Source organism: Pantherophis guttatus, chromosome 2 (assembly GCF_059756535.1).
Source record: "Pantherophis guttatus breed Tessera chromosome 2, ASM5975653v1, whole genome shotgun sequence".
NCBI classification, from domain to species: domain Eukaryota; kingdom Metazoa; phylum Chordata; class Lepidosauria; order Squamata; family Colubridae; genus Pantherophis; species Pantherophis guttatus.
Window position 1 is genome coordinate 234,852,063 of NC_142064.1, and position 14,371 is coordinate 234,866,433.

General features: G+C 38.3%; 1 protein-coding gene across 13 annotated transcripts in view; it reads right to left on the reverse strand.

The window, feature by feature from the left end:
* The window catches only part of CHL1 (cell adhesion molecule L1 like), a 207,024-nt gene that overhangs the window by 19,569 nt on the left and 173,084 nt on the right, over window positions 1–14,371 (reverse strand). For all 13 annotated transcript variants that reach the window (XM_087887919.1, XM_087887924.1, XM_034440548.3 and 10 more), the window contains 5 exons: window positions 12,404–12,528; window positions 7,705–7,806; window positions 7,284–7,481; window positions 4,073–4,143; window positions 1,678–1,897 (listed from right to left, as the gene is read on the reverse strand). In XM_087887919.1, the coding sequence (XP_087744045.1) occupies window positions 1,678–1,897; window positions 4,073–4,143; window positions 7,284–7,481; window positions 7,705–7,806; window positions 12,404–12,528 (716 nt within the window). The remainder of the gene's footprint in view (window positions 1–1,677; window positions 1,898–4,072; window positions 4,144–7,283; window positions 7,482–7,704; window positions 7,807–12,403; window positions 12,529–14,371) is intronic.

Sequence of the window (14,371 nt, forward strand, 5' to 3'; positions counted from 1 at the left end):
TGAATATGTGGGTTGCCTTGAATTATTTCTAAAAATAAATACAAATAAATAAATGAAATGAAAATAAATAAAAATGCTGTACAAACATCTTTCAGGTTATTGGTTGCATATTAATTTAATTTCTTTACAGCCATCTTCTTTTATGTCTCATGATGGAAAGAAAAGAAGGCAGGCATTTTTTTATTTCTCAAAAATCCTTGGTAGGTAAACTATGTTAAAATATCTAATGTTATTTCTCCGAGTCAGTCTATGACATTGTATGGGATATCCTACATATATCTATATCTTATATACCTTCAGGATCTTTGCTATTTCTTCCAGCTCTTGTAGGAGTATAGGTGTTTGTGTGCATGGGTGTATGTGCAATGAAAGGAGAAGGAAATTGTATAAATGACAATTTTACAACAGGCTAGACAAGTTCATAGTCAATCAAGATATACTAATATTGAGGGCAATTCACTACCTATTGAATCATGGGCAATGTGTGTTAAGTGATTGCTGGTAACAGTAGTAGAAGAGATTTCACCTTCCAGTCCAGCTTTGTGAGCTCTCAAAAACATCTAGTTGATCATTGTTTTATTTATTTATTTTATTTTATTAGGCTTATATGCCGCCCTATCTCCAACGGACTCAGGGCGGCTCACAACAATAAAACCACAATAATCCATCATGCAAAGTTAAAATGCCTAATTAGATCAAATACTATTAAAAACCGGTAAAAAAAACCATCAGTCCAGGCCAGGCGACTCGAATAACCAAGTTTTTAATTCACGGCGAAAGGTGCGAAGGTCAGGGGCCAGCCAAAGCCCCAAGGGGAGTTGATTCCAGAGGGTGGGCACGCCCACAGAGAAGGCTCTGCCCCTGGGGGCCGCCAGCCAACATTGTCTCGCTGATGGCACCCTAAGGAGGCCCTCCCTATGGGCACGAACCGGGCGATGGGATGTTGTTGCTGGCTGCAGGTGGTCCGCCAAATATCCTGGGCCTAAGCCATGTAGGGCTTTATAGGTCATCACCAGCACCTTGAATCTCACCCGGAGGGCAACCGGTAACCAATGCAGGTCGTGCAGGAGGGGTGTTACATGGGACTATCGGGATTCTCCCATCACAACCCGCGCAGCCGCATTTTGCACCAGCTGAAGCCTCCAAGTGGTCCTCAAGGGCAGCCCCAGGTAGAGACCGTTACAGTAGTGTGACTCAGAATACTGCCAAAAGTGCCTTTTCAAGAGGCAACTGGACTTTCTTGTTTGTCTTTGAAGATGTTTTGCTTCTTATCCAAGATGAGAAATAAAACGTCTTCAAAGAAAAACCAAAAAGTCCAATTGCCTCTTGAAAAAGGACCTTTGGGACAACCACGACCTGGATGACTGAGAATCTCCATAGACAGACCCAGAATACTGCATTAGATGGGCCTATTTCCTGACTCATCAGGTCTCTTGTTATGCTTTATGTTCCAAAGATCAACGTCTGGCAGTTCTGATGATAAACCCAGAAAAATACAGGATTTCAAACAACACCCCAAGGTTACTAATATTATCAGAGCTCTGATCCGTGACAATGTATAGCAGAATATTTATCTATAATATAATTCCACCAGCCAGATCACTTTTCAGCACCTTTGAATTTGAAAAACCATATATATGAGATTGTTTGTATCTCTCCCCACTTCCCATTACTTACTGTCCTCGCTTGAATATCCAGTTAGTATATTAGGTTCAGGGCCAGATCCATATTTGTTCACTGCCTGGACTTTGATATCATAAGGCACAAAAGTAGGGGTGTTCTGCAATACTAGGAAATGTTTTTGCACTGTTTCTTCTTCCCATTCATTGGTATCCTGCTGTTTCCAGTTCACTTTGTATTCCAGACCAGGTCCATGATGCTCCATGGGCTTCAGTGGCTGCAAAGGAAGTCAAAATTAGAACAATTAATCAGTGGAATGACTTGCCTCCAGAAGTTGTGGGTGCTCCAACAACTGGAGGGTTTTAAGAAGAGACTGGGACAGCCACTTGTCTGAAATGGTATAGGATTTTCTGACTGAGCAGGAAGTTATATTAGAATGCCTCCAAGGTCCCTTCCAACTCTGTTATTCTGTTAAAATGAATCAGATATTGCAACACCGATACTACCAACAGCACATTCTTCAAGGAAGAAACAGTGGTGAAATCCAAAACTTTTTGCTACCAGTTCTGTGGGTGTGGTATGGTGGGCGTGGCAGGGGAAGGATACTGCAAAATCCCCATTCCCTCCCCACTCCTGGGGGAAGGATATTGCAAAATCTCCATTCCCACCACACTCTGGGGCCAGCTAAAGGTGGTATTTGTCAGTTCTCCAAACTATTCAAAATTTCCGCTACCATTTCTCCGAACTGCTCAAAATTTCCGCTACCGGTTCTTCAGAACCTGTCAGAACCTGCTGGATTTCACCCCTGGGAAGAAACCTTAACTTATATAATAAAACTGACTGTAAGTAAATTATCTGCAATAGGTGGGAGGTTGGTGAATGAAACCCCAGCTTTTTAAATGCACGATGTACTTAGTGCACATATGCAAAAAGGAGGAGGGCTTAAATTACCTGGTTGCAATCACCCTTTTAACATTGTCCAGACTTTCAAGGACACCTATATGTCTTGAAAAAAAATCTATAAAGCTATTTTTTTTAAAAAAAACTTCTTTCTATATATCAAAGAATGAAATGTAATTAACTTCTCACTTTCCTAAATTCTTCCAAACGTGAATTTGGAAAAGAGATACTGTAATGAGGCAAATGTATTTATTTATCTATATGTTGTCCATCTCATTATCCAAAGCCTATTAGTGTTTGTTTGGCTTACTCAATAAATGGCAAAGTACAATTATGATATTATTATTGTTGTTTAATATAGTGGATTCCGGGTGATTTATAAAATATAGTAATTTAAGTAATTCAAAATACAAAAAAAATAATAATAATGAAACAAGACAGCTTCCATTTAAATAAAGCATGCCAGCCTCACCTCCCCCAACATAATAAACTACCTACGCCTGAGACCAAATACAGGCTTTTACAGATTCTTTGGAACTTTGTATGAATAACCAGCATTGTAACTTCATTCAGAAAATTCAGAAAAATAAACGCAATATAGTTAACCTAGTTTTGCAATTCATAGACTAGAAGGCATGTACATGGCTGGCAGGACAGTTCAGGAACCATAGTAATAATGCACACAGCACTATTGGATCTGTATGATGGCCAATGGGATGTGGGGGCTGGAGAGCAGAAGAGGAGGGGGTTGGAAGGAGGGGCCAGTTTGGCTGTCTGTCAGGTTTCGGTGCTATCTTGAATAAACTTCATTCTCAAGCGCAAGCTGTCTAATGAAACATTTTATTTTTAAGCATAGCAGAATCCGACATTTCTGACTCAAATTTGCAGCCAAACTGGCCCCTCCTTCCAACCCCCTCCTCTTCCGCTCTCCAGCCCCCACGTCCCATTGGCCATCATACAGATCCATCTCTACATCCCGGCACGTTCTTTTCACAGGAATGCAGCCCCCACCCTCATCTCCCAGGAAACCCTATCTGTATAAACAAAACTAGGTAAAAGTTCATCTCAGCAATAAATCAAGCTTCCGCTCTTTCTGCTTCAACTTGTTATGTCAGCGCTGGAAGAAAGCCTAATTTGGAACGCTGACAACTATATTATGAGTTTTCTTTCTAAATTTTCAGCCAGGAATTGTTATATTTAATGAGGCATTCTGTAAAATTATTATTGTGGGAAGAGAAAATCCAAAGCAGCATTCTTTTCACTTATTCTTAGAGACCTCTAGATAATTTTAAGAGAAATTTACCATTTATAATTGTAGGCCAGAAGATAATAACCAAGAAAAGGCAAGGTAGAATTTTAGCATGAATTTTAAAATGTGACAAATTTCATATTTTACCCTCACTACACAATCAGTGCAGTTTCAAAGTATTTTCTTCAATCATGACTTATATATTCAATCAAATGCTACCCCATTGTGTACACTGGAGCTTCTTCAAAAGTTGTGTGACATATCATAACAAATGGGTCCATAACGTTTATATAAGGTTGTTACCTCCCATGTCATGTTCATTTCATGTGGTTTGGAAGCCTCAATTCTGATGTTTTCTGGGTTCTTGTCTGGAGCTGCAATGCAAGAATAATTCAATTAAGCAATTTTTACTTAATCTCCCTATTACAAATATATCCAAGAGCAGTGCAATATTTAAGATGACCCTGTCAAAATGAAGATTTTGACAGACAAAATCCTGCATAATGTTCAGCTATATGTCCCTGTTTTATTTATTGTCTTTATGATGCATCATAATTGATTTGACAACTCCAGAGAAAACTAATCTTGAAGACTGCCTTCCCTCATCTTATAAATATATTTGTGACAAACAAGCATACCATGTTCAGAATTGGTCAGGGCTAGGAGAAAAATGAAATTAATAACTAAAATTAATTACCTTTAAGATACTGATGAGAGAGAGAGAGAGAGAGAGAGAGAGAGAGAGAGAGAGAGAGAGAGAGAGAGAGAGGGAGAGAGAGAGAGAGAGAGAGAGAGAGAGAGAGAGAGATTTCTTCTTCAAGAAATCAATTTGTAAATTATAATTCCCAAACCTTCAATATCAACATCTATACTAATTTGATTTTCTTCTAACAGTTACATTTTGTTGAACTTTCTTTTTCTAGAGAAGGTATTTCTACAAGTGATTTTTCCAATATGTTTACTTGTCTACCTTCCACTATATATCAGTGGTGGTATTCAGCTGGTAGTGGCGGCTGCGGGAGGCTCTGCCCACCTGTTCGGACATCATCACATCCCATTTTTGACATTCTGCGCATGCACAGAAGGTCCTGCGCATGTGCAGAGGTGTTGCACGCCCTCACATTTGCAAACCGGTAGCGAAGGTAACTGAATACCACCCATAATACACACACACACACACACATCATTTATAATTGGAAATCATGTCACAAAATTCTGAAAAGGGCAGTGGAAAGAAAAAAAACATGCAAACAATATGGATTTAGTCATTTTCATTAAAATGATAGGATTAGAACCAAATAGTAATTTTCACAAAGCAGCAGATGTTAATGGAATTATTCTAAAGAGATGGCTCAGTGGAACTGGAGAAACAGAAAGTATATCATCATTAATGTAAGGCATGGAACTGGAAAGCTGGGAAAATACAAAACCAACACTAACAATTATCAGGGGAATATAAATCAATAAGTCATTCAAAACATTTATTTCAGCAAGCAGTTTTTTCATGTTATAACAAGAAAAATTGGTTGTAAACAGAAATTCTTTGGAGACTTGTGATTTAATAAAAATTATTTATGTTCTGATAACTCCTATTAAAAAATCATGCCTCTATAAAGAAAGGTGGGACTGAATTTGAAATATATCACATTAAATTTTGCAGGAAGTTTAAGTTAATTGAGAATTTTATAACAACCTAGGACCCCTTCAAAGCAGATCAGTTCATGAAAATGTATAGAACAGAAAGAAAAGAACAGTTTCTTGTTCATTTCATTAGAATTCTTTGTATGTATAAAACAAGAGTCTCAAGTGGAGATTAAAGTAAATTATGTCACAATCCTAATGGAAATGAATTTTTAGTATGGTTTGCTTCTTCAGGTTCATAGCAGGGTGAATAGTAGCAGTAATTAAGTCTACCTAGGAATTACCTTTTTCCAGAAAAAGCTGAGTCACTTTCTAAATTATATGCCTTTCTCTAAACTTTAAAAATTGTAATAAATTTACTGTGGTTGGATATGTAGTCTATAAGATCCCAAAGGTGATTTTTCAAGATACAGCTGGACTTTCTTTGTTTTTCCTTGAAGACATTTCGCCTCTCATCCAAGAAGCTTCTTCAGTTCTGCCTGAAGTTTCTTGGATGAGAGGCAAAAAGTCTTCAAGGAAAAACAAAGACAGTCTGGTTGCTTCTTGAAAAAAACACTTTTGGGACAACCATAACCTGAATGACTGAGAATCTCCATAGTCATTGAGTCTATAAAAGGTTTCCTACTGCTTTCTGGTACAATTATGTTTTAGAAATAGAAATAGAATAACAGAGTTGGAAGGGACCTTAGACGTCTTCTAGTCAACCCTCTGCCCAGGCAGAAAACCCTGCACCACTTCAGACAAATGGTTATCCAACATCTTCTTAAAAATTTCCAGTGTTGGAGCATTCACAACTTCAGGAGGCAAGTTATTCCACTGATTAATTGTTCTAACTGTCAGGAAATTTCTCCTTAGTTCTAGGTTGCTTCTCTCCTTGATTAGTTTCCACCCATTGCTTCTTGTCCTGCCCTCAGGTGCTTTGGAGAATAGCTTGACTCCCTCTTCTTTGTGGCAACCCCTGAGATATTGGAACACTGCTATCATGTCTCCCCTAGTCCTTCTTTTCATTAAACTAGACCAGGGGTCGGCAACCTTAAACACTTAAAGTGCCACTAAGGTCCTAACCGGAAGCCTCCCATTCAATTCTGGAGCCGACTAAAGTCTGGTTTTCCCACCATAGAGTCTCCTCCTAGCACGGCATCCTTTTTCCTCTACCTGTCCTAACCAGAAGCCCTATCAATTGTGGAGCCGACTGGCGACAGGGAGCTGCAGCAGAGGGATGAAAGAGCCACATGCGGCTCCAGAGCCACGGGTTGCTGACCCCTGAACTAGACATACCCAGTACCTGTAACCATTCTTCATATGTTTTAGCCTCCAGTCCCCTAATCATCTTTGTTGCTTTTCTCTGCACTCTTTCTAGAGTCTCAACATCTTTTTTACATAGTGGCGACCAAAACTGAATGCAATATTCCAAGTGTGGCCTTACCAAGGCATTATAAAGTGATATTAACACTTCACGTGATCTTGATTTATATGACATCCTTCCTTAGATCATCCAGGAAGGACTAGTCTTTCATTTGTACTTACTTGAGTGTATTTACTTTTAATGCTCCCTTCCAGGTCAATTATAGTTTTTTCCAAGAATGACAACCAGAATTAAAAAAAAAAAATCAAACACATTCAACCCTAGATTCATAATTAAGAGAATACACAAGAAAGTAAAAAATAAAAGGTTCGAAAACAAACAAACCAAAGTGGTTATAATCTTCTATTGTGTATTTAGCTTACCGCTTCCCCCCCTCCAAAAATCAAATTTTAAAATGCAAGATAACGATTCTGATAATACATTAGGTGCATTGCGTATGAGTATACCTTCTTCCTCATTTGCAGTACATAATTATGTACCCAAAAAAAAGCAATTAACAATACATACCAGCTGGAGGTGTCTCATATCGTTCTGATGGTTCGCTGGGCTTACTTCTCCCAACTGCATTGACAGATATAACACGGAACTGGTAATTTACATAAGGGATCAGTGGTAAAACAGCCATAGTATCGTTTCCTGGAAGCCTAATTAATTCCTGCCACTTTCCAGGCTCCCATCGGTTTTCTTCAAATTCCACAATGGATTCTAGAAAGGACAAGAAGAGGGGAAAAAACACAATAAGGAAAGCCTGTGAATTAAAGAACAAACTACCCTGGAATAAGGTGGATGAGAACTGAAAAAGATGATTCGCAACAAAGATCTTCAACAATAAATTAAATGCTTTCATTTAGGATATATGGTTAATTCAAGGCTAATTATTTACTGTCAGTTTATAAAAGCCAGACTGTGGCAGAATAATTATTCTTACCATTAATTGGGCTATTGTTAATGCTTCCAGGACTCCAAGATAATCTAATATTTCTTGCCTGTTTTTCGGAAAGCTGCAGGTCCCCTGGTGGGTCAGGGACATCTAAAAAATAGGAAAGAAAAGCAAGAATGACTTTTAACTACAGTATGCAATTTTGAACTCAGCAAACCGTAATGATATTTATCAACAAAAGTTCTGTGCAACCCAGAAGGCTGCATTAAAGTTGAGAAACAATTCAAGAAATTAAAATCTGACACAACTGGTAGAAGTACCAAAGTTAGCTCCTGATTTCAGAGGCCTGTAACTAGTTTATCTTTAAAAAACAGAGGAAATTAGGGGATTGGAGTACAAGACCTCCAAGATCCCTTCCAGCCCTTGTTTCATAGTCCTATAACTAGCTTATTATTAAGAACCAGAAGAAATCAGGATACCTAGAAGCAGGGTGGGCTTCAAAAATTTTAGCAAGGGGTTTTCAGCCCAGTTGCTGGGTGAGCGTGGGCATGCTGAGCATGGCCTAGTCGGCCTTCTGCACCATGGTGGAGGGGCATTTTTTCCCTTCCTGGGTTCCGGATGATTTTTTTGCACCTCCGGGAGGGCGAAATGGCCTTCCCAGGCTCCGAAGGTCCTCGGGAGGCCAGAAACGAACCCGTTTCCGGCCTTCCTAAGCTTCCAGTAGGACCATTTTTCACCCTCCCCAAGCCTCCACATGCACCCTGCACTTACCTGCATCCAAAACAGGCCATATGGGGACCCCTGGGAGGGGAGGGGTGAGGTGGGCAGGGCCATCCAGGAGTGGGATTTGGGGGTTATCCGAACTGCACAGAATCTTAGCTAGAGGTTCTCCCAAACCCCTGAGAACCCCCAACAGCTCACCCCTGCCTAGAAGACCTCCAAGCAGGGGTGAAATGCTCCCGGTTCGGACCGGATCGCCCGATCCGGTAGCGATGGTGGTGGGTGGTTCAGAGAACTAGTAACAAAAATCCCTGCGCCCCCCCCCCCATGCCCAGCTGAGCTGCGCAATCATCAGAGGCTTTTTTATTTATTTTTAAAAGCATTTTTTCTACAACCTCTTTGGCTGAAAAAATGCTTTTAAAAGTTAAAAAAAAAGCCTCTGATGATCGTGCGGCTCAGTTGGGATCATCAGAGGCTTTTAAAACCATTTTTTATTTGGCTGAAGAGATTGTAGGAAAAAAATGCCTTTAAAAGCCTCTGGCGATCCCAACTGAGTTGCCTGATTGTCAGAGGCTTCTAAAAGCATTTTTTCTGCAACCTCTTAAGGTTGTAGAAAAAATGCTTTTAAAAATAAAAAAAAAACAAAGTTGGCCATGCCCACCCAGTCACATTATCCCCCCACCAATCCATGCCCAAGAACCGGTAGTAACAAAGTTTAGATTTCACCCCTGCCTCTAAAATCCCTTCCAGCCCTATGATTCAAAATAGCATGATCAGAGTTAGGTTTAGGCTACCTGCTCTTAGACTTGATAGAGATAGTGGAACAGAGGCTTCATAAGTAGAAGAGCTTGTATTCCCAAGGAAGAAATGAAAATAAAGACATAAAAGTCTAAAATACTTTGATTTACTTGATTGAAACTATCTAAAAGTAGTTATATCTCAGCAATCCTTCTTTTGCTGATTCACTTTGCCCAGCTGGGGTTCCATTATGTACAGCTAACAGAAAATGGGGTCAACTTTGGGGTATAAAGGAGATTTGCCCAATGAAGGGCAGAGAGTCTATATGCTTCACCTTTCAAAAAATTACCAAGTAAACAAATCAGGATAGGATCAAGGTTTGTAAGGCTAAAAAAAAAAAAAAAAGAGCAGCGGAAGATTCAGAACAGATCAAATGGCTAGAAGGAATTCAATCCAGGAGCAAGTGGACATGAGTTAGAAAACTTCTAACATCCCCTAGCTGTTGCTCTGGTGGGGTGGGGGTGGCATTTGGATTATCTAAATATATGCTATGTCTTTAAAACTGATTGGTTAGCCTGTTATATATATAAAAAAATGAATTGCTAGCTCTCAGCAAGAGTCTCTACAAGAAAAAAGATGATTCATCCCACAAAGTTGAATAACTTGGGCTTCTATGATGCTATCTGTCAAACTTTATGGATGCTGCTTCTTTGTTTCAAGTACAAAAGCTGTTATTTACTACCAGTGGTAAAGTAGTAAGGTTGTTCACAATAACTGCCACTAGGTCCCTCTTTACTACTAACTGAAGCCCTGGCACTAGGTTTGATTTAGAATAAACTTCAAAAGGGCTTGACAAGTTCATCTTAAGAATCTCAGAGAAGCTAGCTTCTCAAACTCAGAAGAAGCTGTGCTTTAAAACAGTTGGTACATCTTTTTTCAGAAGAAACCACACAAACCATCCAGGGGTGGGTTCTACCTACCTTTACTACCCGGTTTGCAACGGGGCCGCGTGCGCACTCTTCTGCACATGCGCAGAAGCATTCTGATGAAGTCAGGATTGGTGAGCGGAGCCTCCCGCCGGTTTTACTACCGGTTCTATAGAACCGGTCCAAAGGGGGCAACCCACCTCTGAAACCATCAGAATAAAAAAGCACTAGGCAGCCCATCTTCAATTTGGTGTTCTTCAGTGGCAGAAGAGCACAATTCCCAATGTTTGCAGGTGACAGAGTCACTTGGTCAGACTGGCTGATTATCTGTCTTGCTTCCTCTTCCAACGTGCATGTGTCTTCCATAAGAAAATATAGCACAAACCATGGAGCCATTTCTGATATTACTGGTTGTACGCATAGCTTTTTATGTTTCCTAATAGCGTAGAGGGAAGAAAGCTCACCCTCAGAAAGCTCTGTCTGATGTTCTTTATCCTTACATCAAAGGAACATAATTGTATCTACCCCTGCAATGCTTTAAAGATTGGCAGATATTGTAGAAACAGGCAAATTTATCTAGAAAGCTGCAAATGTGAACCGTAGAACAAAATAGCAACAAAAACAGTACACAGTAGGCATCAGTTCTGAAAATTCACTTCTGAGGATTGTCGGACTATTTAGAGCACTGGGGAGCCATAGAATGAGATAATTTCAAATACATTTCTAGTTTTAAGGTGAGGGAATCTTTTTTCAGGCTCAATACTGACTTCAAGCAAAAAAATATTTCTATTCTAGTGGTAATTTGAAGGTATTTCTTTTTATGTATGACATATTTCTTTCTGCTCCAATAGAGAATATATATATATATTTCTGCTGTAATAGTTAGAAATGTTCCCAACAAAGGTCAAATTTTATTTCTTGCCTCAGCTACAATGGGATTCTTATTAAGCAACTGTCCTAGTAATAGGAAAGAAATGAAATAGTTGTAGAGAAGAATGCTACATAAATACCTAATTATTAAAAACTGTTAAAAATAGACATTCAAAATCTTTTCTAAAAAACCGGTAAGACATGGTTTTCTGCTAAAGCTAAAAGAATAGATACAGCATATTCAGTCCTGTGATGGAATTGGCAGCTAAATATTAATTTAATGCACTTCAAGGGAGGTAAAAGGAAAAGACTAATTTCACCCAGCTACAAATGAATCAAAATTACATGAGGCTCTTTATCAAAAATATCTGAAAATGTGTTCAAACTTAATAGAGAACAATGCTTTAACAACTGGAAAAGCCAGGATTTCCACGTTCAAGGTAAAATAATTTAAGTTCAGTATACTGCGTCATTGTAATATTAAATGGAGCTACTGGAATTATAGCCAAACAGCTTTGTTTAATATATTTAATTAAGCTATTATTTTTTTTCTATCTTGCTTCTCCCTGGAGGTCAGCTTTGAACTTAGTGGCATACATTTCATTTAACATTGTGTTTAATCAATTTATACACTGTTTATCTCCTGTCAAATATTTGCAAGGGATGTTTGACTTTTTTTCCATGCTGCATTTGCAATTATTAACTATTATAATTATAATTATAATTGTCTGCAATATTTTCTTCATGCTCAATCACCTCCTTAAAATCTCAATTCAATTGAAAACATTATGTCATGCCTCTATTGTGAAGATTCAATTTGCTGAAGCTAAGACAGTCTGGGTCTGGTAAATGCCTTGGATAGTGTAATGGCATGTTGGAATTGTCCCTTGTGGAACAAGGGGAAGAGATGCTTCAAGGGAGGCAGGAACTCCCAATGGCTTAACTATCAGAGAAAGAAACTTAGAAAGCACCCGTCCTGGGAATAAAGCAATAAAAAGTGGTGGGGGAAGTCGTACTTTCAGATTTTCAAGATTCTGTTAATGTAGCCTCACAATAAATTAGATTTAGCTCATTTAGTCATGTCTCCTGTCTGGTTTACCCTGGTGAGCTGACAGATGGAGACATTATGTGCACTGCCTTGAATTACATGACTAAAGAAATATAATTACATCTAGGAACTGGCTAAAGAATTACAGTAAATTCAAAAATGAAAGTGTTTTAATATCTCTATTTATGTAATGCATGTAACCTTGACACCTTCATTATTTTTACATCCAGTCAAAAAAGGGGGTTTGGAAAAATCTGAAGTTTATGTGAGAATTTAGGGAATTTCACTCTAATGAATCAAACAAATATTGTTATTGGGCCCAGAATTGGGAATTGAATCCATTAATTTGCAAAGATGCACTAAGAATAGGCTCCCCCAAAAATCCAAAGGGATTTAAACTGGCAATATTAATTAGTTTGTGAACAGAAGAACAAAATTCACTTACCCAGGACAATTAGGCGGGAATCATCCGTGGCGCTATCAAGCAATGAAGTTCCTTCACATGTGTACACCCCCTCATCTTCTGGGCCCACATTTTGTATAACCAATGTATCCTTTTTAATCATAATTCTGTCAGGGAAAATACAAATTGTACATCTATATACCAGAACTACGCATTTTGCGCTTTTTTGAAAGATTTAGATATGCAGGTTTTTGCTTGTGAAGTAGTCTTTCAAGAATCAGTTCATCTTTCATCCAATTTGCATATTATATATAAATCCAATGTATATGCAGAGGGGAGAGGAGTGGATGATGGAAAGGAGGAAGAAACATAGAGAGATATTACCATTGTTACTTACCAAGAGAATTGAAAAGCTTTGCAAAGTGGAATTTGTCAATTTATGTTAATATAGAAATAATACACTGTTATGTAAAACTAGAATGTGTAAAAACATGGATCTATCAGGTTTGATCCTTGCCTGTGGCTTACACCAGAGCAAGCACCATGGGGCTGGTTAGCACGCTGCTATGAGATTGGTTGAGGGAGTTCAACCAATCTCATTGCACGTATGTTGTGCACTGACAATAAAGATTTGAATTTCAATTTGAAAGTCAACTCCCTGCCTTTTAATTGGTTTTCGCATTGATTTTTAATTAACAGAAAAACAGAATAGTAGAGTTAAAAGGGACATTGGAGGTCTTCTAGTCCAACCCCATGCTCAAGCAAGAGACACTATATCATTCTAGACAAATTGCTGTCCAATCTCTTCTTAAACATCTTCTGTGATGGAACACACACAATTTTTGGAGGCAAGTTGTTCTTTGTTCTCTGTTCTTATTTTTAGGTTGGTTCTCCCCTTGATTACAGTAGTGGCCAAAATTGTGGAAACCTTTTGGGGAAAGTGTATTTTTGAGGTTTGATGCCTAATAACACCACTTTTTTTTTTTTTTTTTTTTTTTTGGAGTTTCAAGATAATCATATTCCACTGCTGGAATGGCCTGGGAATAGCCCAGACCTTAACCCAGTTGAAAATCTATGGAACCAACTAAAGAAACTTGTTAGTCAGAAGCGACCCAGGAATAAAACCCAGTTAATAGAACCAATCATTAAATCTTGGTTTCATTTATAACAGCTGCAGAACTAAAAGACTTGATTCATTCCATGGGAAGACATTGTAAGGCCATAATTCATGCTAAAGGTTATCCAACTATTAAATGACATGGTGTATCTCGTTTTTTTCTACGTGTTTCACTTTTCTTCTTTATACTGTAACTGCTATTCTAATAGCAAATCCTTCATAAAAATGATTGCATTACATTCTTGATTAAATTATCTTTCCATTGATATATAATTTTATGGTACTACACACAAAAAAAGTGGTGTTATTAGCTAGCTTTAGAAAATACACTTTTCTCAAAAGGTTTCCACACTTTTGGCCACTATTGTAGTTTCCATCCATTGTTTCTTGTCCAATTTTCAGGTGCTTTATGGCAACCCCTTAGACATATTCAGTTCTTCCAATTAGTCCCAAATGGGCTTTTTCAAGAGGCAACAGGAGTTTCTGGTTTTTCTTTGAAGACATTTCACTCCTCATCCAAGAAGCTTCTTCAGCTCTGAAGCTGAAGAAGCTTCTTGGATGAGAAGCGAAATCCTTCAAAAAAAAAAAAAAACAAGAAAATCCAGTTGCCTCTTGAAAAAGCATGACCTGGATGACTGAGAATCTCCATAGACATTTATTTCTCCAACTTGTTTTTTTTTAGCCTCCAGTCCCTAATCATCTTTGTTGCTTTTCTCTGCACTTTTCCAGAGTCTCAACATCTTTTTGTATCAGAGTGACTCAAACTGTGTGAAGTATTCATTGTTGCCTTTTTAAGTTTCAAACTTTATATACTGTTTTAATGTTTTAATATTTTATCTGCACCCCATCCAGAATCCCACAATGAGAAAGATAGGAAGCTTTAAAACGATAAG